We start from the raw sequence: 26,622 nt of genomic DNA on the forward strand, positions 1-26,622 counted from the left end.
CGTGCCATGTCATGAGGCGTGACCATATATGGACTTGTGATGTCATGAGGCGTGACCATAATGGAGGCATGATGTCAAGAGTGTGACCATGAGGCGTGACTGGCCAACCAACCGACCGATCTGACACGATATGCAGGTTTTCATAGTAAACTGCGACCCTCGGTCACAATTATCGTCATAATATTGATTATTGCAATATGTTATTTTGTCCATAGCCTACTGTCCAGCCCCTGTTGTTTAAATTATTTACATTTTAATTGAAAGACATATCTGACAGAAGTTTGTCACTTTACAATAAAAAGGGTTAGGGTTGTCTTGGTCCCACCAATCCCACCATTCAAGTTTGCCAAAATAAAATAGCACAAGCTATTCTATCAGCTCACCTGTTTTGTTTTCAGAGAAAAACACAGAGGCCAACCGGGAGCTCACAGGAGATTAAACATGCCTTGAAAGTACATGGAGCGTCTAGGATCAACTTTAATGTATTATAACAAAAGAAAGAGAGATCCGAGAACTCAAGAAATGTCGAGGAGAGGAAGTGAAATTTAAAAAGTTTATTCCAACATGTTTCGACCTCTCATATGGTCTTCATCAGGGCAAGAACTGTCCTCAAGACTGATAGATGGATGTATATAGGTATAGGCTATGTATGCATAGTAGATTGATATGATATTGAACGATGATATAAAAACAGTATCCATCTGACTATCATTCAGTGACAGTTACATATCCCCTCCACCAGGGGGCGAAAGGTATTCAAGCAACAGTGCCTGGGTGCATTATTGCGCATGCGTCACGCGCATGCGTCACGATCCGGAACCAACCCGGAACTTCTGGAAGTAGATCGTGTCGTTTTTTCCATAGATATATTTCCACAACAAAGAAACGTTAGGTTTTTTTCATGGTCGTGTGAACACAACGTGGTGGAAACCGTCTCCTAAAGGCTAAAGGAGGACAAAACGTGTCAAATGGAGTCTGTACGGCTGAAGATAAATGAACACATGACGTCGGTGGGAGAGGAGATTTTATATGTTTTAGAAAAACAACAAAGTGTTGATGTTTGTCATGTGCAACTTGATGTCCGAGTTTTTGTGTTGGAGCGTCTCACTGCGGCTGCACAGTTCATGTGCAACCTTTTCCAGAGAGAGATGGAGACTCTACACAACATCAAACTACACACTGCAGGTAATGTTGTTACACACACACACGCGCACACACACACACACAGTCAAACTGCAGGTAATGTTCCACAGACTAACACAACACATTGTATACAAGTATACAGTATTACACACACTGACACACAACATCAAACTACGCACTGCAGTCATGTGTGTTACACACACAACCAGGTGCATGGGGCCAGGAACCCTCCATGAGTAACACGGCAGCAATATTTGTGAACTGTTTATTGGAAACAAGTGTAATGCTTAATTGGGTCGTCCACTCACAGTTAACAGCCTTTGTATTGAGTTTGTGCTTGAAATGTACTGTAATTCTGCAAACTGTTAATACATTTTTCAATCAATCAACAAAAGAAGGTTAGCCAATGGAATAGGCTACAACCACTCTAACGCCAGGGCTCCACCGGACGCGTTGCGTCTCCGTCGCGTCGCGTCAAAAAACGCACCGGTTCAATTTTAATGCACGCGTCGCGTCTCCGTCAACGCGGGCTGTGTAGCCACCCTTCATTGATTAAAAAGGGAACATTCCCTGACGGTGACGGAGACGCGACGCTGACGCGCCCGGTGGAGCCCGGCCGTTAGGACTACAATCTGTACATATAGACTGCTAGACATACTGCACATGTGAACAGCTGCTACATTTTAACATAATAAATTGAGTTTACTGTAGGCAATGTGACATAGCTCTGTTTTGCTGTACCCCCTCCAGCTGTGTATATTTACCCTATTTTAAGCAGTTTTTAATATATTTTGATACTTGCTTTGCCAATGTAAACGTGTTTTCTCGTGCGAATAAAGCTCCTTTGAATTGAATTGAGTAATGTTGTGTTAACACGGGCAGATGAAACAATGCAGTCTACCATAAGTACCATTCATTGTTAATGGAAGCCAGCGACGTGACGTTGCAAAGAAGGAATGATGCATGTAGCTGCTCAAAATCAACTCACAACAAGTCTTTGCATTGTTTCATCTGCCAGTGTGAACGCACTTAGGCATGGGCAATACGATGTTAAGTTAAATTGAAATTATACATTTATTCAAATATAATTGAACTTTTAATCTTGTTTAAAGACGGAGTTCCGTGATTTTCTTCCACCCTAAAACATGATCATCAGGTATTATTATAATATAAGGAGGAAGAACTTTTTCAAAAAAGTGTACAGTATTTGTTAATGGTCTTTTTATGTGGACACGCCCACCAGTTCATTAAGTATGCATGAGTTTAACCTTAGCACCACCCACCTAATCCAGTCCCTCGGCCTCCTACTTTAAGACCACCCACCTGTCCTAGTCCCTCCCCCTCCTTACAAAAGGACTGCCCATGGCTCTGCCCAATTGTTTACAAAATGGCAGAGGGATGACAGATTGGTGAGATTCAGCCATATATGTTTGAGCCAGATTCCGTTCAGATGAAGGACAAGGAGGTAATGCCCTCTTCATTGGTGGGGGGCCATTATCTGTAATAGAGCGTCGCAGTCCCTCCCCCTTTCATGACGATGCCAGGCCCAGGAAATAATTCCCAATGCATTTTTCCCATAGACATTTAAAAAAGTATTTATTTAAAGACGTTTTAAGCGTCGTACAAAGCCAACTCGAGTTGTGACAAATCATGACAATAAACACAATATTTTGGACCAAACAAATAATTACAAAGAAGAAAAACAAGAATGAAAGTGTTGTAACCTACCGTTTTCTTCTTCTTTCTAATTATTTGTTTCGGCCCGAAAAATTGTGTTTGTTGTCATGATTTAATGAGGCTTAAAAGATCTTTAAATAAATACTTTTGAAATGGCTATGAGGAAAATGAACGGGGAATCATTTCCTGGTCCCTGGTAGGGGGCGGGACTGCGACGCTATATTGGGGTGGCCGTAGCCACTCCAACTGTTTTATTGGGGAATTGCACCTGGAGACCTACATTTGACAAATACTTTGTCATCACTTTATGATACTGGAAGAATAGATGTGTATATTGCAGAGATGGCTGCACACAAAATATTAAATAAATATATATATATATATATATATATATATATATATATATATATATATATATATATATATATATATATACATACATACATAAATATAAGGTATGTATGCATGCATATATATATATATATATATATATATATATATATATATATATATATATTTTTTTTTTTTTTTAAAGAATAAAGAGCCTACTGTTAGCTGTCCACTAGTCCAAATATTATTAAATTAAATTTCAGAATGGTAGACCTGAGGCCTACCATACCAGGCCTGAGGCCTAACATTGCACATCTATGCACGGAATGTCTATGTTCACAGGCTTCTGTGTGCGGCCTAGAGGGCATCTGAGCATGTGCAACACCATAGCTCTTAGGCCAAGGAAAAAAAAACATTGGTCTCCGATTTGCTGTCATTTTTGGGCTGAGTAGGTAGGGAATTTATTTTATTTATTTATTTTATTTTTCGTGGGAAGGATGGGTAGCAAGGATTTTTTTTTATTTTATTTTATTTTTTCCCCCATCGGCAATGATGGATAGGCTTCTTTTTTAATAACTTCAATATGTGCCTGAGTTACCATCTTTTAAATAATTCTAATTCTAAAGTACACTGTAGGCTACTTACAAAAGAGTGTCAGAACTAGAAAAAGTGCCCCTCGGGGCACAGGTCTCCACCAGGGCAGGTCAGGTTATGGCCTCCTGGTGGCGCTATAATAGGCCAATGTGAAAAGGGTGCCATTTCTTCATACGCCTTTGATGGCAATTGGATGATTTGAGGCATTTTGTTCCAAAAATGTGTTTTGCAAAAATCAACCTGTTGGTGGTGCTATAACAGGCCAATGTGAGCCTAGGAAGAAAATGTGTGAAAGATTTCACGTAAATTTCACGTAAATTGCACGCTGCGTTCATGATTTGAGGCTTTTATTCAAAACGGGGCAATCTTGCAAACTGTGAAAGCCAATTATAGCCAATTTATGGAATGTGAAATATCGGACAGATCCGACTTGCGCACATGACCATAGAGATACTGTGTAACGATTTGTGAGATTTTTGGACAGAATCTGGAGGACAAAAGTCGGCCTCCTGGTGGCGCTATAAAAGGCAGATGCGAAAAATAGAATGTCCACACACTGGTTGAATACTTAGTAATACTAAGTAATGCTGATGTTTAACAATAATTCAACTCTTGAGAGTGGAAAATGGAACCAAATGGACCCATAAGGGTCCACTTGGTTTCATTTTACACTCAAAGAGTTAAAGATCTACTGGTATAGGGGTTCATTTGGTTACCAACTCTCCATTATTTAGCTGGGGACCACCTGGAACCCCCTCAAGGACCACTGGTGGTTCCCGGACCACTGGTTGAGAACCACTGAATGAAAGGAATGATAGACAGTATGTAGAGCACAGGCTGGGGCTGACAGAGGAAAAACAATGGTCTGGACTCAGTGGACTGGTATTAGCAGAGGGGGTGAGAGAACTCCCTCAAGGACCACCTGGGTCACTGGTTCAGAACCACTGACTTGAACAGATCGTTTTTTAGTTTGTAATACACCGTACAGGCGCGCACACACACACACACACACACACACACACACACACACACACACACTCACACTCTCAGACCCCCCCCCCCTCACTCTCTCCCGCACGCACGTCAGTATGTTGTTAGCGTTAGCAGTCAACATTAGCATGAGTGTAGCTTCCAGCTTTCACAACTAACTGCTATCTTTGTCAAACAAAACTGTCGGAGCTTTTGTTTTTGACCAATGCCCACTTCAAAGATCATCTGATCTTACACGTGGAGCAAATTAATTAATAATGAGCTACTGACAGTGTTGGGTAAAAGACAACTAGCTCCGCGATGAGTAGACAGCCCTGCCTGCTTGCTGCACTGCTTCTGAATGATCAGAGCGGAGAGAGGGAGGGAGGCATGCACTCTTTCAAACTTCACCGTGCGTTGCGTTAATCGCGCATCAATGAAATTGACGCCGTTAAAAGGAACTTTGACAGCCTTATACAAATGTAAAAAAAAGATCTTCAAGTAATAAAGCTGAAACATGATAATGTTTTGAAGCAGAGAGCTACTGACTATCTGGTTTGACTCGGTCGGATTTTGACTTTCTTTTTTTTTTTTTTTTACCAAATGCCAATAAAATAATTTGGGTCGCGCATATTTAATAGAGTCGGTCGGAAACCGGAGACCAATCTTTATTTTTGCTCGGCCTTACACCATGTGTCCTTTGGGAAATGGGCCAATGACTATCCATTACATCAGGGACATCATTCATTTGGAATCACTGCACACATTTTACTACAATGTGTGTGTATAGGGCCCAGCAAAATATCCCAAAAGGGGCGTAAACATTTGTCGCTTCCAGCCCGCATCCTTGTTGTGAGGCAAGTAGGACCCTAGGAGAGACACAGATCAATCACTTTGCTAGAGTGACATAACGAGCTTGTAAAGTTTAAACAGTGACTTTTCCATGCTATTACACTACTTTAATGGTGCAGATTTGCTCAGTTCATACTTGTGCCATAACAGAAGGACTTTAGAAGGAAGGATTTTATTGTCTGGACTATCAAACAATCAAGTGCCAAGCAAATGTGCACGGCTGACGGCGCACAGAACCGTGGATGCATAACAGCCAAGCACTGGTCATTTAATTAAGCCACATACACATTTATATAATCTATTAGGTTTCAAATAATGATTTTATTTATATATATTTATATATCACTATTAGTAAATTGTAATCCATCTACAAGACTAGTAGTGAGTGAGCTTGCAGATCAGCTATTTTCAATGAACGTGCAGATTATCAATCAATAAAAAAAACGCACCGGATGTAGAAGTAGGCCTATTATATATTGTTAAGTGTCCGTGAATCATAGCCTACCATGTGTTATCATAGGCAAATGAACAATCAACAGCAGCACTCAACTAGAAAAAAGTATTGACGCTTTTCTGTTTTGCACTAGTCTGTGGATGTGAATCAGCAGTTTGAGCACCCACCAGCAGATGTAAAAAAATAAACATGAGGCATGAAAGATTTCTGCAGATGTTTCGCTAAGCAATTACATGTATAATAGTTTGTTCCTTCAATAAGGTAGGCTACTGCTGCATCAGTTGTAGCCTTGAAAGTGGGGCAGAAGCTGTCAAAACCATCTTTCCATTCTGTGTGTGACTGCGTTCATAATAGCCCCGATTTTGCGGAGATAAAGCTCTCTTCCTAATAGCTGTACGTAAATGGTAAATGGTGCATTTATATAGCGCCTTTATCCAAGGCGCTTTACATAGATTGTGCATTACATTCACCCATTCACACACACATTCATACACCGATGGCGACGGAAGCCATGCAAGGTACCAACCAGCACATCGGGAGCAATTTGGGGTTCAGTGTCTTGCCCAAGGACACTTCGACATGTAGACTGGAGGAGCCGGGATTCGAACCGCCGACCCATAGATCATTGGACGACCTGCTCTACCTCCTGAGCCACAGTCGTACATATGTTGAGCGCAGGGTTGGGAAGTAACGGATTACATGTAACGCCGTTACGTAATCCGTACAAAAAAAGGGTAACTAACGTCTTAGAGTACATTTTAAAATGTGTAATCTGGATTACAGTAACGGGCGTATAGTAACAGGGGTTACAGGCTTGATTACAATCTCCCCTTCCCCTCATCAATTTTACAAATAAGTAACACTCTATGACGAGACGTTGCTGGAAACTATTCCTTCAACCTGACATTTAACTTGGCTATTTATAATTTCCATATCCCCTTACTTGCAAATGGAAATGTAAGCTACAGTATATTACAGTATACGCATAAAAGTAAAACATCCAACTATATGCTCTCATATTATGTGCATTCATTTAGAGCCATCTACACCATTGTCCTCCCTTGATAATAAATTATCTGTGCCTGTGTGGGCACTGGGCAGAAGTGTGTCTTTTATTATTATTATTATTGACAAACAGTTGCTTTATGTGCCTAGCTGGCAGCTGCTAGCTCTGACCCTGTCTGAGATGTCTCGAGTTGGTCCCGCCCACGTCAGTAGGTTGTGTCGGTTTAATGTTGAATTATTACCATCTGGACATCATATGAAAAGTCTGAAGGCAGTCGGTAATGTGTCTGTTGTCCCGACTGGCTGAAAAAACACATCGACGGGCTGAAACAACCGTTTAAAACGTTTAGTTATTTGGCACACTGTGTTGAATTAACATGAAGGCTCGTCCACGATCAAACACAACTCTATGGTAAACGGCGATGCACGTTCACAACCAGCACCGCCTGCGCACGTTAAATTCAACACAGAGCGGCATGACAACCTGATTAAAACGTTTTCTTCAACGCATCCATTCATTTATTCACGCCGCCGTAACAACTGACACACACAGGTTACTGCGCCTACCGTTACATTTACCATACGATGTTCAGAAGTGATCTTAAAGAGAAGAGAAAATAAACAACAGACAAAGTGATACGACGTGCAGTCAAACCGATACTGTTCACCCGTGAGGTGCTGCCTGCTGCTTTCTGGGCATTAATGACGATCGATAAAGATAAAGAACACCCTCTCGTGTCAAAATAAAATGACTGACAGGCTGCTGTCGCCTTAGACCCTGAGCCTGGAGCCCAGGGCCTCCATAGTACTGACCACCGGAGCGGCCAGTTAAGACTGCACTCTTTCATTGACAACATGACATGATATACTTTCAGATCAAACAGTTGAATTCTGGGTGGGGTTAAGATTTACATACAGATCAACACATGGCACAGAGATAGCAAGTGGTCTCTCGGAAACATCCAAAAGGTTCCTTGAGACAATAGAATGCTAAATTTCTCTCACACCTTACCGAGCCTGTGTAGTGGCCGAAATGTAGTGGAACAATAAAACATGTTCAGAAATTTTGACAGGCATCTTTATTGTAGCCTCAACTTGCCTTCAAAACAAATGGTGCTGTGCAAATTTGCAATATGAAAAAAATAAATGAATAAAAAATGAGTCCATATATCTGCAGTGGTAGAGAGATATTCTAATTCATCAAATGTATTTTTGAGCTCATCTTCCATTTCAGAATATTCACTGTTCAGGTATTTGGAAAATGTATTTCTGCACATTGGCCCTGCTTTCACTGGTATTTTGCTGACCAGTGCTCTGAAAGGAACAGACTCCACCGTTGAGAGGGGAAGCAATTCCTCAACAACATACCTGGCAATCATTTTGTCAAGTTGACTCTTGGTGACATGCCTCTATGGCGATTTAAAATCGATCTTTGTCTGTTTTGGTGGTGTTGGTCCATGTGAGGCAGCCTAGCTCATGTAGCCTGGCTAATAAGCCAGACTAATATCACACAACACTGTCGCGGTATATCAGTCTGGGCTGGCTCCACTTGGATTTCATTTCCCGGGGAACATTTTCTCTTCGACGCAATTGGTCAGAGCTACTGTCAGTCAAAGGTCTCAAGCATTGAACGTCACTGTACCAAAGCCCGCCTATATTGCATACCGTGTCCCGATTGGTCCGACCTGTTCTCTGCTGTAGGAAAGAGGCGTGCTACTGAGCCTCGCCAGACCGTAATCCGCTGGTAGGCAACTTTTTTTTGCCAACGGCTGATTCGGTCTGGTTTATTAACCAGGCTATAGCTCATGGACTGATTTAAGATGCTTTCTTAGATTTGCATTGCTTTTCTTGGCTGTGGACAACACTTTCTGTCCGCCACAATATTAGCATTTTCACCTCGATGTTTTTGTCGTCCTTTACCCGCAAGTACTCAAATAATGCTTGTATTTCCAACCCACAAAGCATCCGATCTCGCTGTCATCTGCATTTGCCATTGTAGCGTGTGGTAATAATGTTCGTTCAACCGGCGTTTTCTGTGTATGCGTTACAAGGGTTTGTGTGTCTGTGTTTAGCACTGTTTACCACAGCCATACGAGTAAGACCCGCCCTACTCTGTCAGACTGTCTCTGATTGGCTTACCCTGAAATCTGTCCCTACGTTAGCCAATCAATGACCTCTTCTGCAACGTGCTTTGTTCAAGTTAGAAAGTTACAAACTGTCAACAGAGTACAACACAGAGAGCGCTCTCTCAGCAGTCAGCACAGACGCCTGTAAGACTCACAGCGCTGCATGGGGAGACGTTTCACGTGGATCATAAGTTGACATAATAACGCCATAACGCGGGTAACGCACTGCAAAAAGTAGTTCCGTTAGGTAACGTAACGTGATGTAAGGGCGTTAGTTACAACACTGCCAATGTGCAGAGTCCAGCCTGAAGGTGAAGAGGTTTTGGAGTGTTAAACAGGAACCTGAAAACCACCTGGAAATCAGTACGTTTCATTCTCTCTCTCTGTCTGTCTGTCTGGCGTGCAGACATTCTTTTTTCTTTGTTCGTACGGCTAATAGGCATATCCAAACTGGAATGGAATTAGAATTTTTGCAGTAAATATCATATTTTATGAAAGAGATTTGGAAATGGAAAAAGTATTTACAGCTGAAGTTCGCCCAACTACCAAAGCTAAACTCTGCATGAAATTATGTTCAAATTTCAAACTTTTAATGTTTTTCCCTCATTGTATCTTTCCCCCTAGACTTCCTGCCCCTGCCTGTGTGTAAAGAGGAGGTTTCCCCTGAACACGAGGAGGAGAGGAGCTCCAGTCTGGTCCAGGATGAAAACAGTACGTTTCATGCTCTCTCTCTCTCACTCACTCACTCACTCACTCACGCTCGCACACGCACACTTTTTGTCTTGTAAGGCTAACGGGCATATCTAAACTGAAATGTGTTGGTAAATTAGAATGTTTGCAGTAAATTACATTTTTTTAAGAATGAGAATAAACTTATGGTTTGGAAGTGGAAAATTTGTTTTTGCAGCTGAAGTTCATCCAACTACCGGAGCTAAACACTGCATGAAATAATGTAAAGTTCAAACATTTAATGGTTTTCTCCTCTAGACTTCCTGCACCTGCCTGTGTGTAAAGAGGAGGTTTCCCCAGAACACGAGGAGAGAAGCTCCAGTCTGGTCCAGGAGGAACCACAACCTCCACACATTAAAGAGGAACAAGATGAGCTACTTCAAAGACCAGAGGAGGCTGGTGGGTCAATGATGACATTACTAGCAGTGAAAAGTGAAGATGAGGATGAAAACAGAGAGACAGAGGCTGTAGCCAGCACCTCAACTGAACACATTGAAACACAAGCTGATGTAGAGGACTGTGGAACATCACAGCCAAACTAGTGGTGAAACGCATGAATACGCAAGCAAGCAAGTTAACAGACTTACTCAACTTACGTGTGCTGCATTTAGGGTTAGGGAACGGGGATGCGATTAGTAATGGGGTGAGTCAGACGGGTCGGGCTCAAATTATTAGGCCCGATTAAAGCTCTAATGCAACCCACAACATTATTTGGCTTACAGCTTGACTCTGGAGGTTGAACTCACTCTCTACCCACTGTGCAGTTAGGCTGATGAGCGACATTTGACTCACGCTACTGCTCCAAATGTCGGTGGAGAAATAGCCGTCGACATTTCACACAACAAGCTGTGTACGTGTTCTTTCACCAGACAGTGGCCTTGTGGTTAGAGTGTCCGCCCTGATACTGGGAGGTCGGGGGTTTGATCCCCGGCCGGGTCATACCAAAGACTGTATAAATGGGACCCAATGCCTCCCTGCTTGGCACTAAGCATCAATGCGTTGGATTGGGGGTCAAATTAACTAATGATTCCCGAGTGTGGCGCACGCTGCGGCACACCTATCCAAGAGATGGGTCAAATGCGGGGAACAAATTTCACTGCGGTAACATGTGTGACTAATCGTACGACTTTGACTTTGACAAGTGATGACATGTTTGTAAGGGCTTGTGTGCGTGTGTTGTGTTCGGTAGCCAAGCCATGCTATAAATGAAAAATAAAGGCAAGCGGTGAAGCAATAATACATGCACTCTAAGACGCGGTAAATATGGGTTAGGATCATCTGTAGCCTTTGACTTCTTAGTGCGTATTTGTGAAACTGCATTGAAAAATGTAGTATGTGTAAATGAAAAGCCTGTTGGAGACACGTTGAGTGAGTTGTCAGTAGCTGATTCCCCGCCATGATCTGATAGGGCTAGATTAATAGACTGCCTGTCAAATAGATGGTCAGATAATAATAATATTAAGTTTGGAGGCGGTTCAAAGACGTGGCAGGGAGAGAAACAGCAGAATGAATATCCTTGGGCATGTCTGTGTGATGATGTAAACGGCATGTCAAGATACCTGTGATCCCAGCTTTAATGTAGTCCATTTGTTCTCCCAGAGTGTTGATTTCTTCCTTTGTCTGTTTTTCCTGCAGCTGTGTTAACCTTTCCACCACATGTTGTATGTTGCACTTGCTGCCTACTGATCGTTTCAACTCAAGTTCATGAAGAGGAGCTTGCAGCTCTTGCTGAGCTCTTCTGAATTCCCAAATGGTCCCTTGCATTGCCAACAGATTTTTGTTATTCATGTCACATCAAATTCCTTATTATGAAAGTCTTTATTCTATTCCTTCATTGCAGACCAGTGTGCAGAGTCCAGCCTGAAGGTGAAGAGGTTTTGGAGGGTTAAACAGGAACCCGAAAACCACCTGGACATCAGTACGTTTCATGCACTCTCTCTTACACACACACACACACACACACACACACACACACACACACACACAGGCTAACAGGCGCATCTTAACTTTAATGTGGTGGTCATTTCGAATGTTTGCAGTAAATTAAAAAAAAATTAAGAATGAGAATAAACATGGTTTGCAAGTGGAAAATATATTTACAGCTGAAGTTCATCCAACTACCAGAGAACACTGCATGAAATAATGTAAAGTTGAAACATTTAATGCTTTTCTCTCATTGTATATTTTCTTCCTCTAGACTTCATACATGTGTGTAAAGAGGAGATTTCCCCTGAACACGAGGAGAGGAGCTCCAGTCTGGTCCAGGAGGAACCACAACCTCCACACATTAAAGAGGAACAAGATGAGCTACTTCAAAGACCAGAGGTGGCTGGTGGGTCAATGATGACATTACTAGCAGTGCAAAGTGAAGATGAGGATGAAAACAGAGAGACAGATGCTGTAGCCAGCACCTCAACTGAACACATTGAAACACAAGCTGATGTAGAGGACTGTGGAACATCACATCCATCTAGTGGTGAACACATGAAAACACAAACTGATGTAGACGACTGTGGAACATCACAAACAACCACAGATGACCAGTTCCTCTCTCCACACTGTTCTGAATCTGACATCACTGAAGACAGTGATGACTGGGTGGAGACCAGGGAAGGTCAGTCGGTTGTAAAAGCACTGACTTTACGCAAGACACAAAATGTGGAAGAACAAACATTGTCTTCAAGCCACAAGCTGTCCCAGGACCTGACATCGTCAAAAAAACCTCACTCCATGAAGAATCACACAGGGAAGAAACGTTTTAATTGTAAAGAGTGTGGCAAAATGTTTAATCAAAAGGGGAAGCTGAAGAGGCACACAGTTGTTCATACAGGGGAAAAGTCCTTTGCTTGCAAAGTTTGTGGTAAAGGCTTTGCTCTAAAGGGTAATCTGAAATCACACATGAGGACACATACAGGGGAAAAGCCCTTTAGTTGCAATGTTTGTGGTAAAGGCTTTAGTCAAAGTGGTCCCCTGAAAACACACATGAGGACACATACAGGGGAAAAGCCATTTAATTGCAAAGTTTGTGGTAAAGACTTTAGTCAAAGTGGTGACCTGAAAACACACATGAGGACACATACAGGGGAAAAGCCCTTTAATTGCAAAGTTTGCATTAAAGGCTTTAGTCTAAGTTGTGACCTGAAAAAACACATGAGGACACATACAGGGGAAAAGCCCTTTAGTTGCAATGTTTGTGGTAAAGGCTTTAGTCAAGGTGGTCACCTGAAAACACACATGAGGACACATACAGGGGAAAAGCCATTTAATTGCAAAGTTTGTGGTAAAGACTTTAGTCAAAGTGGTGACCTGAAAACACACATGAGGACACATACAGGGGAAAAGCCCTTTAATTGTAAAGTTTGCGTTAAAGGCTTTAGTCAAAGTGGTGACCTGAAAAAACACATGAGGACACATACAGGGGAAAAGCCCTTTAGTTGCAATGTTTGTGGTAAAGACTTTAGTCAAAGTGGTGACCTGAAAACACACATGAGGACACATACAGGGGAAAAGCCCTTTAATTGCAAAGTTTGTGGTAAAGACTTTAGTCAAAGTGGTGACCTGAAAACACACATGAGGACACATACAGGGGAAAAGCCCTTTAATTGCAAAGTTTGCATTAAAGGCTTTAGTCTAAGTTGTGACCTGAAAAAACACATGAGGACACATACAGGGGAAAAGCCCTTTAGTTGCAATGTTTGTGGTAAAGGCTTTAGTCAAGGTGGTCACCTGAAAACACACATGAGGACACATACAGGGGAAAAGCCATTTCATTGCAAAGTTTGTGGTAAAGACTTTAGTCAAAGTGGTGACCTGAAAACACACATGAGGACACATACAGGGGAAAAGCCCTTTAATTGCAAAGTTTGCATTAAAGGCTTTAGTCTAAGTTGTGACCTGAAAACACACATGAGGACACATACAGGGGAAAAGCCCTTTAGTTGCAATGTTTGTGGTAAAGGCTTTAGTCAAAGTGGTGACCTAAAAGTACACACGAGGACTCATACAGGGGAAAAGCCCTTTGCTTGCACAGTTTGTGGTAAAGGCTATCGTACAATGAGTCAGCTTAAAATACACATGAGGACACATACAGGGGAATAGCCCTTTAAAGTTGTAACGACCAAACAAGAAACAAACAAAACAAAAGCTTCTGTAAGTTCTCCTAATTAATATTTTTAAAGAATATATATTTGAAGGACTCATACAGTCAGATAAACCCTTTAGCTGCAGTTTGTTAAAAATGCTTTGGTCAAAATGCACATGTGAAGTTAATGAGCAACAAGAAGCATTCAAATTAGCATTCTGAGTTGACACTATATCACACACAGACAGATGCATTACAATTTAATGTAATCCAGGATAATGACAAATCAGATACTAAAGCTGAGGAATCACATTCAACATAAATGAATAAAACAAACTGCTTTTCTGTTGATGATCATTTATCGTCTCATGTGTTTTTTGTTTATTTTATTCCTTCAAGTCCATATCTTGTTGACATCACTTAGTTTACTTGTTTAAGTTCTACTTACCATATTGTTTGTAAAGCCAAAGCTTTGCTGTTATAGCTTATTTAAATAAAAGTTGAACTGCTAAAGGTCTTTTGTGTTATATTATTACAGAACTGTTATCAAACTGTGGTTCACCTCTAATTGTGTAAATAGTGTAATTAGGCCTATCCCAGCCTATATCCTTGTAATTAAACTATTACTATATAGTCTAGTAGGCAGCCCATAGAGCCCCATTGTGAACCCGGACATGTTGAGTACACCAAGGTTTTATGTTAGAAATGTTGAGTATTAGGCCGTGCTGCGACCCAAGAAAAAGTGCCTAGAAAATGATTTTCGTTCCCGCGTCTTTGGCACTACGATTTCAATGCATATTTCCATAGACAATAGCCTTCTGGCCTTGGGTTAAAAGTTCTCCGCATAATATCCTGCAGTATTTTGTCACAAGCCAGAAATGTATATACAAGTGTATAACCAAAAAACGAAAATCTTGTGCTGCTGTTTTTGCTTGTAAAATGTGTTATATTGATTGTGGCAACACAAACTATTTCTCAAATGTCATAATTACATATACCTAACATCTGAAACAAGTATTGGTGCCTTAGTTTAATCATATGTGAATTTAGATCATGAAATGTAGCAAATCTGTTAAAGAAAACTCTTCAACTTAAGTGATGGCACCTAGCTCAATGAAACATACACAATAGTTAATTTAGCCAAAAGCTTATGTTTCATACATAAAAAAATTCACAACCTACTGTGTAATGAAAGGTAGAAAAGAAAAGCAGCCCACCTTGGCCCAAAATGGCTAAAAATCTATCAAAATGTTACCACGCCCCCTAAATTGGAATAATGCAAAAAAAATGGACTAAAGGTCAGAATTATTACAACATATGGTATGAAACATTTATTCAAGTATCACAAAGTGTCACAGAATCTGGATTTAGCTAGGGCGCCCAAGCTGGCAACCTTTGGGGTCGCCATAGCGGCCAAATCCATGGCTGCAATACCTAAAATGGTTTTGGCTGTAATATTTGAACCAGATGAGCTACAAATGCAAACATTGTGTCTATGTCATGTTTTTTGACCATTACAAACACATTGGAATGCTTATAATTATGATTGAGTGCGTCTGGAACCTTAATTTGCATATTTACAAGATGGCACTAAGTGAAAACGAGTGAACTTTTTACATTTTTGACAAACTTAAAAAGCATTAGAACACATTGAAATGCTCCGATTTACGAGTACATCTATCCAGAAAACTCTAATATATATGTTTGTATATATATATGGCCACTATACCCAAAAAACATATTCAACATTTTCACCCAGAACACCTTTAGGAACAACCTAAAAAAAGCAACCTTTGTATGTTACACATTTAATTTATTTAAAACAATACAAAATGAAAGTAATGGAGTTGATCAGTACATTCCTATTGATAGAGTATGAATGCACGTTGCTGCTGACCCCAGCACAGGAACATTTATATGTCCGGTGTCGAGTTGATTGGATAGGCGGTTGTCCAGAACTACTTATAGTATGTACGCCCATGCATGGGTATGGGCGTATCAGTATAGTGTAGTGTAGTGTAGTGTTAGTGTAGTCATATATGGAGATCCGGTTGTCCAGAACCGCTGATTCAAACTACCTACAGTATGTACACCCATACATAGATATTGGCACATCAGTATAGTATAGTATAGTATAGTGTATATAGTAGTATAGTAGCATATAGCATAGTATAGCACAGTACCAGTAAGTCTGAGGGCGAGAAGCGACCTCACCCTAACGGGCTGCATTAATAACTTTGGGGCAGGCCCATCTAGAGTTTACACGGACAGGTATCAGTCAAAAGGGAGACATCGAAGAGGAAGGATGGATGGGGAAGGATCAACATATGGAATGTCAGAACAGGTTCTGACATAGGTATATCCATATGGAGATCTAAGGGTTGGGGTCAGTTGTAGAGTTGCTGGCCAATATTGATGATATCAGGGATCTCCATCCCTGATGATGTCACGTGATGTCACTCACAAGACCTGGGCACCATATATGGGGGCTTTCCCCATGTATGGGGATTTTGAGTGATACACTGACTGACTGGCGGAAAATGCGCAATTTCATAGTAAATGCGACCTGTGGTCGCAATAATATAGTATAGGCATATATGGAGATCAGGTTGTCCAGAACTGCTGATCCAAACGATAGGCCCCTCCCTGATGACAGGGAGGAACTGTGGAAATCTTGCTGCATTGTGACCGACGTCGGCCCCCTTCAGTTTTTACATACCAGGTGGACATTGGGTTTGATGCTGTCATCATCTACATGCTAAACAGGGCATTCACACACCTTGGCACAATGGGCAACGCAGTTAGAATCATGCTTTTTGACTTCTCCAGTGTCTTCAGAACTATCCAGTCACAACTGCTTACAGAAGCTTGTGTTGATGGGGGTGGACCATGGTTTGGTGGCATGGATCTCAGACTATCTCTCGGGCAGACTGCAGTATGTGAGACTGCAGGGTTGTCTGTTCGGAGGTGCTGTTGAACATCACGGGCGCTCCCCAGGGCACAGTGCTGTCACCTTTCCTGTTCACCCTATAAACATCTGACTTCCACTTCAACTACAAGACATGTCAGTTGTCACCTGCATCTCAGGTAACAACACTGTTGAGCACGCATTGTTATGGGGGTTGTGCACTGGAGGAAGGCAAATAGCCTCTGGCTCAATGCTAGCAAGACCATGAAGATGGTGGTGGACTATGGCACGACCAAGAGTGTACCTCCGGTTCCCAGCAACATATTAAGGTAGTGGAGAATGTAGACAACTACAAGTTTCTAGGAGTGCACCTGAACAGGTCATTGGACTGGTCTGACTACTCTGGTCTTCTGTTCTTCTCAAGAAGGCTCAGATCTTTTAGTGTGTGCAACAGGATGCTGCAAATGGCTGGTGAGGAAGGCACTTTATGTGGCGGCCATATTGGATTTGGCCGCCATGGCGACCCCGAAGGTAACTGGCTCGGGTTCCCTAGCTAAATCATTAGAGCATGCCCTGGACTACATCTGGGCCAAATGTAGTCCTTTTAATATTGATTGGCGCGGGAAAATCCATAAGGCCCGTGACTATTGCTGAAATCTTGTCCATATACAGTAGGTGATTATGGTCATTAAAGCTAATTATACTAACTGAAAATTGTTCAACATATGCAAGTTAGCATCCGGCGGTTTCTACATGCTGGGGACCCATACATACTCAACATTTGTACTATAAAACGTTGGTGTACTCAACATGTCTGGGTTCACAATGGGACTCTATGGGCTGGCAAATAGACTGACTAACTGCACTTGAGCTGGTGAGGGGGGGGGGGGGGGGGGGGGGTGATGTGCAAATGTCAGATGCTGTGACACTTTGTGGTACTTGTATAAATGTTTCATACCATATGTTGTAATAATTCTGACCTTTAGTGCATTTATTCTTGTCAATTTTTTTCATTATTCCAATTTAGGGGGCGTGGTAACATTTTGATATATTTTCAGCCATTTTGGGCCAAGGTGGGCTGCTTTTCTTTTCTACCTTTCATTACCCAGTAGGTTGTGACATTTTTTATGTATGAAACATAAGGTTTTGGCTACATTTTCTATGTGTATGTTTCATTGTGCTAGGTGCCAATCACTTAAGTTGAAGCGTTTTCTTTAACACATTTGCTACATTTCATGATCTAGATTCACATATGAGTAAACTAAGGCACCAATACTTGTTTCAGATGTTAGGTATATGTATTTATGACATTTGAGAAAGATTTGGTGTTGCCAAAATCAATATAACACATTTTACAAGCAAAAACAGCAGCACAAGATTTTCGTTTTTTGGTTATACACTTGTATATACATTTCTGGCTTGTGACAAAATACTGCAGGATATTATGCGGAGAACTTTTAACCCAAAGTCCAGAAGGGTATTGTCTATGGAAATATGCATTTAAATCGTAGTGCCAAAGACGTGGGAACGAAACCGAACGAAAAGGGACCTCGCAGCACGGCCTATATGGGTCCCCAGCATGTAGAAACTGCCGGATGCTAACTTGCATATGTTGAGCAATTTTCATAATTGGCATAATATGTGACCATACCATTAATAACCTATGGAGGGAAAATATTCAAAATTTCATCATGCTTTATGTAGCATGTGTTGTGTCAAACTAGATGCTGAATCCATTTCAAACATTAGTTTTGCAAAAAAACACCCATTGGGCTAAAAACGGCCAATGCCGTCATCACAAGTCTGATGATGTCAGCACATTTGGGCAAGTGGGCATGGCCATTTTACGCCCAATGAGAGTTTTTTTGCAAAACTAATGCTGTGATGGCCATATTTTTTATTAGAGTTCTACTTTTCGTTCTCATGATAGTATGAGGTGATATTAATAGTAGGAGGGTATTGTGTGTGGGTGTGTGTTCTGTCTTCAGTCCAGGTGGTGAGCTGCAGTGTTCTGAGAAAGAGGCTTGGTTGTTGGCTCCGTTATTAAATCTATGGACGGGTTGGAATAGAAATTAATTGGAGAGGGGGGGAATAGAGTTATGACTTCTGTTGATCGGATGACAGTGACAGGTGCATTTTCAGTCCTTTTTTAAAGGAAACCAGTGATTCCAAGGCATTCCACACCTGAGTGGCAGTGTTGTGGAAGGTGAATTTACCCATATTTGTTCTAAAGATTGGTGGCACCAGATCATTATTCACGCTCCCTTTAGTGTTGTGGCTGTGGGAGTTGATCACCTTTTTAGGTAATCGGTTAAGTAAATGGGCACTGATGGCATGGAGGGCAGATCTGCATTTATGTTATCAAAATGTGTTGCAAACAGGTGGGTCATGGGCCCTAGGCCTAGAAGAAGTCGGATTACTTTGTTTTGGGAGGTCTGGAGCTTAGTTTTTTGTGCCATTGAGATGTTAGAGAACCAGGAGGTGCAAGCATAGTAAAACAAGGGCTGAATAAGAGCTCCAGCTAATGTCCTGAGAGCTCTCTTGTTAACAAAGGAGGAGATTCTGCCCAAGAATCTTGTCCTTTGATTTAGCTCTTGTTGCCATGCCTTCACCTGTCAGCTTGTTATCCAGGATACAGCCCAGCTATGTAACCTCTTCATTGCTAGAGATCAATATGTCGTCAACTCTGACCTTGAAATCATCTACATTTACCCTACTGAGGGAATGGTTAGACCCAAAAAGAATGGATTCTGTTTTACCAAGATGCAATGAAAGTTTGTTATCAGTAAGCCAAGTTCGGATTTTGGTGAGTTCTGAACTGAGTGCCTCCTCCACCTGCGTTTGTCTTCTCCCAATATCAGGAGTTCAATGTTTGTTTTAAAAACACCATTGACAATGAAGGGAAAATGTACGGTCCCTCATTACATCATATTGTCTCTTTATTGTTAATGGCATTTAATGTTTGTGTTGGCACCGTTTGTTTTACATCACCATTACATCACCTAATCAACATGAGTTACACTTTATATTAGCACCCCTCACTTCACACAGGTGTGAATTTTATCCCATCAAACTGCTGAACAAACTTTATCCATTAGTCAAAATAGTTATTGGTGGAGATCTCTGCAAAAACCTTGGTAGAAGGTTTCTGTTGATGAATTAAACAAGATGGACCCTCTAATGCTTTATTGTTTATTTATTGTTTATTACGGATCCCCATTAGTCCTCACTACAGTGAAGACTAATGGGGTCCAAACACTCATACAATCAAATTCAAACATAATACAACGTAATTATTTCATTACATTAGTTAAAAACAAAACAAAACAAAAATAATTGAAGCTTTCAGTCTTCATGCATTCTAGAAAATATATTACATAATACAACAAATTTACAAACTTAACATTGTATATCCTATTAATTGAAATCAAACACTCACCAATCTAACTAAACATTATTTCTTTCCTTATCACTGCTGCCTTCAATTTCTTTTTAAAGCTTGATTTATTCTCTATATTTATAATATGTGGCGGGAGCTCATTCCAATGTGCTCCTGCTCTATACATTGCTGTTCTCTTAAGTGCATTTGTTCTAGGTATCAAAGGTGGAGTAAAGTGACGACCAATAGCCTGTCTGGTGGCATAGCTATGTCTAGTATTGGTGGGTTGTATCTGTAGAAACAACTGTGTAGGTTTACCAGAATTATATATATTAAACAGAAATGTCACAAGGCTACAAGCCAACCTTTGATCCACTCTCATCCATGACAGGGCAGCATGCATCCACTCAACACTAGTTCTCCCAGAACAGTGCAGAGCGAGGCGTGCTGCCCTGTTCTGAGTGAGCTGAAGTTTTTCCAAATCATTTTTTGAAGCACTAGACCAAATTGTTGGGCAGTAATCAAGACTGGACAAAACTAGTGATTGTAATACAAGTTTAACAGTTGAACTAGTCAACAGATGTGCTCCTCTTCTTATCATTGAAATGTTTCTACTCATTTTAGATACCATTTTACTAATTGTCATCGACCACGAAAGTGTTTCATCAATAATCACGCCCATCAACTTGGCCTCTTTAACCTGTTCAATAGCAGTACCTTGTAAAACCAGACTCAGTTCAGGATTCGATTTCAGCATATGTCTAGAACCCAGCATAATACTCTTTGTTTTTAAAACATTCAGTTTTAGCCTATTTTCAATGACCCAGTTAGCAACCAGCATTTACTCTTGTAACAGCATATTAACAGAAACAGAATTTTCACTTGATACATACATTGTAGTGTCATCTGCATAGATTTTCATACATGCACTTTTTAGTACATGTGGTAAATCATTAACAAAGATTGAGTAAAGCAATGGGCCTAGACAACTTCTCTGGGGGACGCCACATTGAGGAGTCACAATATCTGACAATGTACCATTAAACACATTGTTGCCTGTTGACCAAATAACTTTTCATTAATTCAATAGCACTTTCTTTGAAATGATATGCCGATAACTTCCTGAGCAGCAACTGATGATCTATCACATCGAATGCCGCACTAAAGTCCAAAAGCACAGCACCCACCATTGACTTAATTCTTGTCAATATTTTTAAGCCAGTTAGTGCTGTGAGTGCTGTGCCTGTTGAATATCCAACCTTATATGCATGCTGACACTCAGAGTTAATGCTGTATTCTTCAAAATAACCTTGAATTTGTTGATATATAACTTTCTCCATCACTTTACTAAGCACTGGTAAAATACTCACGGGCCTACTATTTTGACCAGTGAACGGTTCCCCACTGCTTTTTGGCAGTGGAGTAACCTTTGCAATTTTCCATAGCTGTGGTAACACACCATTTTCAAGACACAAATTAAAGATATGACATATAGGTGTCACAATACACTTTACAGACTGCAGTAACCTACCATCTAAATGATCAACTCCACATGGCTTATCACTTTTAATCGAAAATAAAAGCTTTTCTACCTCTTCTACTCCCATCTTCTTGAATTCAAAAGTACACACCTTGTCCTTCATAATCTTGTTTTTTATAATTGAATCAGAAATAATGCCACTCACTGGTAGCATCTGATCTCGAATTGTATTTACTTTACTAATGAAGAAATTATTAAAGTAATTTGCTATGTCAACTGGTCTAGTGATGAACTTACCCTCTACCTCTATAAATGAAGGCACTTTTTTAAATTGCTTTATTCAAATAAACATTTCAATCATTGTATCCCTACCCACAGCTTCATTAAATGTTTTCCACAGCTTTTTACTGTCATATTTGCATTCCTCAAATTTGCTTTGATAGTGTCATTTCTTCTTCTGTCTATTCATTTTAGTAATTTTATTCCGAAGGGCTCTATATTTTTGCCAGGTATCAGGGCAGCCAGATGCAACCGCAGACTGCTTAAGTAAATCTCTCTCTTTTATATATATGTTTAACTCATCATCTATCCAGGGGGCTTTGATCTTCCTAACAGTACGTTTTTTAATTGGAGCGTGTTCATCACAAATATTTGAGAATAATGTTGTAAATATTATTAATGCAGCCTCTGTATTCTTACAATAAAGAACCAAATTCCAGTTCACATTTTTCAAACCGTTAAGAAAATTAGCCTCAGAAAATGTCTTATACATTCTTTTATGAATGATCTTAGGCCCACTTTTGGGCACCTTCGCTTTCCAAGTTGTTGCAATTATGTTATGGTCACTAAACCCCACTTGGACAGAAATGGCTTTAGAGCATTTTTCTGGGGCATTTGTAAAAAAAAAAAAGATCTATACATGAGGACGAACGCGTACCATCTCTATTAACATGGATTCTTGTAGGCTGATTCACAATCTGAGACAAATTGTATACCATGGCTGCATCACTCAACTTTCTTTTCAAAGAACAGTTACTCGAAAACCAATCTACATTCATATCTGCTGCAAATAATATATCATAATCAAAATCAGTCAAAATCAGTCGCAAAATCAGTCGCATAATCTATACCAGAACTAGGTGGCCTATAGCAACAGCATGTTAAAATGGGCTTCATATGTGGTAAATGCACTTGTATCCATAGAGCTTCCACACCATCTATACCTAGGTCTTTCTAATTTTTGCAGGGATATGATCCTGAATGTAAAATGCCGTCCCTCCTCCATTTTCATCTCTATCTAATCTAATTATGTTGTATCCTTGAACAGCCAACTCAGAATCCTGTATTTTTTCATCTAAGTGTGTTTCTGTGATTGCCATTACATGCATATTATTTTCGTTCAGAATAGAACACAGTTCAGTAACCTTATTTCTTAGACTACATATATTTAAATGTACAAACCGTAATCCTTTTTTTGGTAATTTAATAGACATTTTGAAAAACTGAAAATTGAAAAAAATAAATAAGAAAAACAATGAATAAAATATAGGAGCAGTATAATAACCCATAACATTGCCCTACAGCTGTTTAATTATCCTCCCAGTGAGCTCATTTATAGTGGAAACCTTTTTTTACCCCATGGTGTGAATGCAATGGTGTCTTAGCAAGTGACCCGAGTTATTTTAAACTTTGGTCACACCGTTTAAAGTGGACATCTTATTTATTGTCTTGTGAGAACTGTGGACACGAAGGTGTCTCTTCAGATAACTTGAATCGTTGAAACTCTTGTCACAATGTTTACATCGGAAAGGTTTTTCTCCTGTGTGGACACCAAGGTGTGTCTTCAAATTACATGAATAACTGAAACTCTTGTCACAATGTTTACAGTGGAAAGGTTTTTCTCCAGTGTGGAGACGAAGGTGTGTCTTTAGGGCACTAGACTGACTGAAACTCTTGTCACAATGTTTACAATGGAACGTTTTTTCTCCAGTATGAACACGCTGGTGTGACTTCAAATGATTTGAATTTCTGAAACTCTTGTCACAATGTTTACAGTGGAAAGGTTTTTCTCCAGAATGGACACGAATGTGTGTCTTCAAATTACATGAGGAACTGAATCTCTTGTCACAATGTTTACAGTGAAACTGTTTTTCTCCAGTGTGGACACGAAGGTGTGTTTTCAGGGAAGATGACTGACTAAAACTCTTGTCACAATGTTTACATCTCCAGAGTTTCAGTCAGTGTGGACACGAAGGTGCTTCGCCAGGTTACCTGACTCATGAAACTCTTGTCACAATGTTTACATTGGAAAGGTTTTCCTCCATTATGGACACTAAGGTGTCGCTTCAAATTACATGAATAACTGAAACTCGTCACAATGTTTACAGTGAAACTGTTTTTCTCCATTGTGGACACGAAGGTGTGTTTTCAGGGAAGATGACTGACTGAAACTCTTGTCACAATGTTTACATTGGAAAGGTTTTTCTCCGGTGTGCACGCTGGTGTATTTTCAGGGAACCTGACTGACTGAAACTCTTGTCACAATGTTTACACTGGAACGGTTTTTCTCCAGTATGAACACGCTGGTGTGTATTCAAATTATTTGAATTACTGAAACTCTTGTCACAATGTTTACAGTGGAAAGGTTTTTCTCCAGAATGGACACGAAGGTGTGTCTTCAAATTACATGAGAGACTGAAACTCTTGTCACAATGTTTACATTGGAAAGGTTTTCCTCCAGTATGGACACTAAGGTGTCGCTTCAGGAGAGATGGGTGACTAAAACTCTTGTCACAATGTTTACATTGGAAAGGTTTTTCTACAGTGTAGACACAAAGGTGTGTTTTCAGGGAAGATGTCCGACTGAAACTCTTTTCACAATGTTTACAGTGGAAAGGTTTTTCTCCAGTGTGGACACGCTGGTGCTGCTTCATGGAACTTGAGTAACTAAAACTCTTGTCACAATTTTTACATTGGAAAGGTTTTTCTCCAGTGTGGACACGAAGGTGTGACTTAAAATGATTTGAATATCTGAAACTCTTGTCACAATTTTTACATTGGAAAGGTTTTTCTCCAGAATGGACACGAAGGTGTGTCTTCAAATTAGATGAGAGACTGAAACTCTTGTCACAATGTTTACATTGGAAAGGTTTTTCTCCAGTGTGGACACTCTGGTGTGTTTTCAGGGAAGTTGCCTGACTGAAACTCTTGTCACAATGTTTACATTGGAAAGGTTTTTCTCCAGTGTGGACACGCTGGTGCTTTATCAGGGAACTTGAGAATCTGAAACTCCTGTCACAATGTTTACAGTTAAAAGGTTTTTCTCCAGTGTGGACACTCTGGTGTGTTTTCAGGGAAGTTGCCTGACTGAAACTCTTGTCACAATGTTTACATTGGAAAGGTTTTTCTCCAGAATGGACACGAAGGTGTGACTTCAAATTATTTGAAAATCTGAACCTCTTGTCACAATGTTTACATTGGAAAGGTTTTTCTCCATTGTGGACACTCTGGTGTGTTTTCAGGGAAGATGCCTGACTGAAACTCTTGTCACAATGTTTACATTGGAAAGGTTTTTCTCCAGTGTGGACACGAAGGTGCTTCGCCAGGTTACCTGACTGACTGAAACTCTTGTCACAATGTTTACAGTTAAAAGGTTTTTCTCCAGTGTGGAGAAGAAGGTGTGTCTTTAGGGCACTAGACTGACTGAAACTCTTGTCACAATGTTTACAGTTAAAAGGTTTTTCTCCAGTGTGGAGACGAAGGTGTGTCTTTAGGGCACTAGACTGACTGAAACTCTTGTCACAATGTTTACAGTTAAAAGGTTTTTCTCCAGTGTGGAGACGAAGGTGTGTCTTTAGGGTACTAGACTGACTGAAACTCTTGTCACAATGTTTACAGTTAAAAGGTTTTTCTCCAGTGTGGAGACGAAGGTGTGTCTTTAGGGCACTAGACTGAATGAAACTCTTGTCACAATGTTTACAATGGAACGTTCTTTCTCCAGTATGAACACGCTGGTGTGTATTCAAATTACTTGCATTACTGAAGTCAGATTCAACTTCAACTTCAACCTCAAAGCAGGGGGAAGCCATGTCTTCTTCTTCATCATCATTTTCTTTATCACCTTTCACTGCTAGTAATATCAACGTTGACCCAACAGGTTCCTCTGGTCTTTGAAGTAGTTCCGCCTGTTCCTCTTTAAGCTCCTCCTGATCATCTTTAATGTGTGGAGGCTCTGGTTCCTCCTGGAGCAGACTGGGGCTCCTCTCCTGTTCAGGAGAAACCTCCTCTTTACACACAACCATGTGCAGGATGTCTATGAGCAAAGACATAATATGATGGTCAACACCGGATTCCTACAAAAACTAATAGAATACGCACATCACTTGGTAGAGGGGCTGGGTTCAAAAGTAGGATCAGAAAAAGAGAAAATAACCTGCACACTCAAATGCTCCAAAAGTTAAACTTTATTGACGACGTTTCGAGCCAAGGCTCTTCATCTGGTCTGTAACGACTCATGATAACATGGTCAAACTCGAGATGTGAGTGATCCACCCATTTAAATAGACACCCACGGGTCACGTTGCTAGTCAGTGGGTGGAACCAACATAACATGGTCATCAATTATCAAATATCACTATATACAGTGGAATAAGCATAAATGGACATCATGATTAATAGAATCTACGTATATAGAAATGATTCACATAATCAGGTATTATCTTAGGCAACAATTCAAGGATATATATACATCATAATAATAAAAAAGTGGCTGATAGGAAAGCCCTCGTTCATTCCCTTAGGGGACATTGTGTTTAAGGTATAAATCCAAAAGGATTCACGCTGTAACAGCAATATATTCAGATCTCCCCCTCGCCTGGGACATTTCACATGTTCAA

General features: G+C 40.5%; 1 protein-coding gene across 1 annotated transcript; it reads left to right on the forward strand.

Moving 5' to 3' along the window:
- Positions 1 to 813: 813 nt before the first annotated feature.
- Positions 814 to 20,481, forward strand: LOC306941146 (uncharacterized protein; the record flags this gene model as incomplete). The annotated part of the gene is made up of 6 exons (XM_079526459.1): positions 814 to 1,185; positions 9,775 to 9,861; positions 10,138 to 10,311; positions 11,720 to 11,797; positions 12,077 to 12,138; positions 20,464 to 20,481. Exons 1-6 carry the CDS (start codon positions 969 to 971, stop codon positions 20,479 to 20,481), a joined length of 636 nt encoding a protein of 211 aa, XP_079382585.1. The 5' UTR covers positions 814 to 968.
- Positions 20,482 to 26,622: the final 6,141 nt, after the last annotated feature.

The sequence above is a fragment of the Electrona antarctica genome, assembly GCF_951216825.1.
Source record: "Electrona antarctica genome assembly, chromosome: 17".
Lineage (NCBI taxonomy): Eukaryota > Metazoa > Chordata > Actinopteri > Myctophiformes > Myctophidae > Electrona > Electrona antarctica.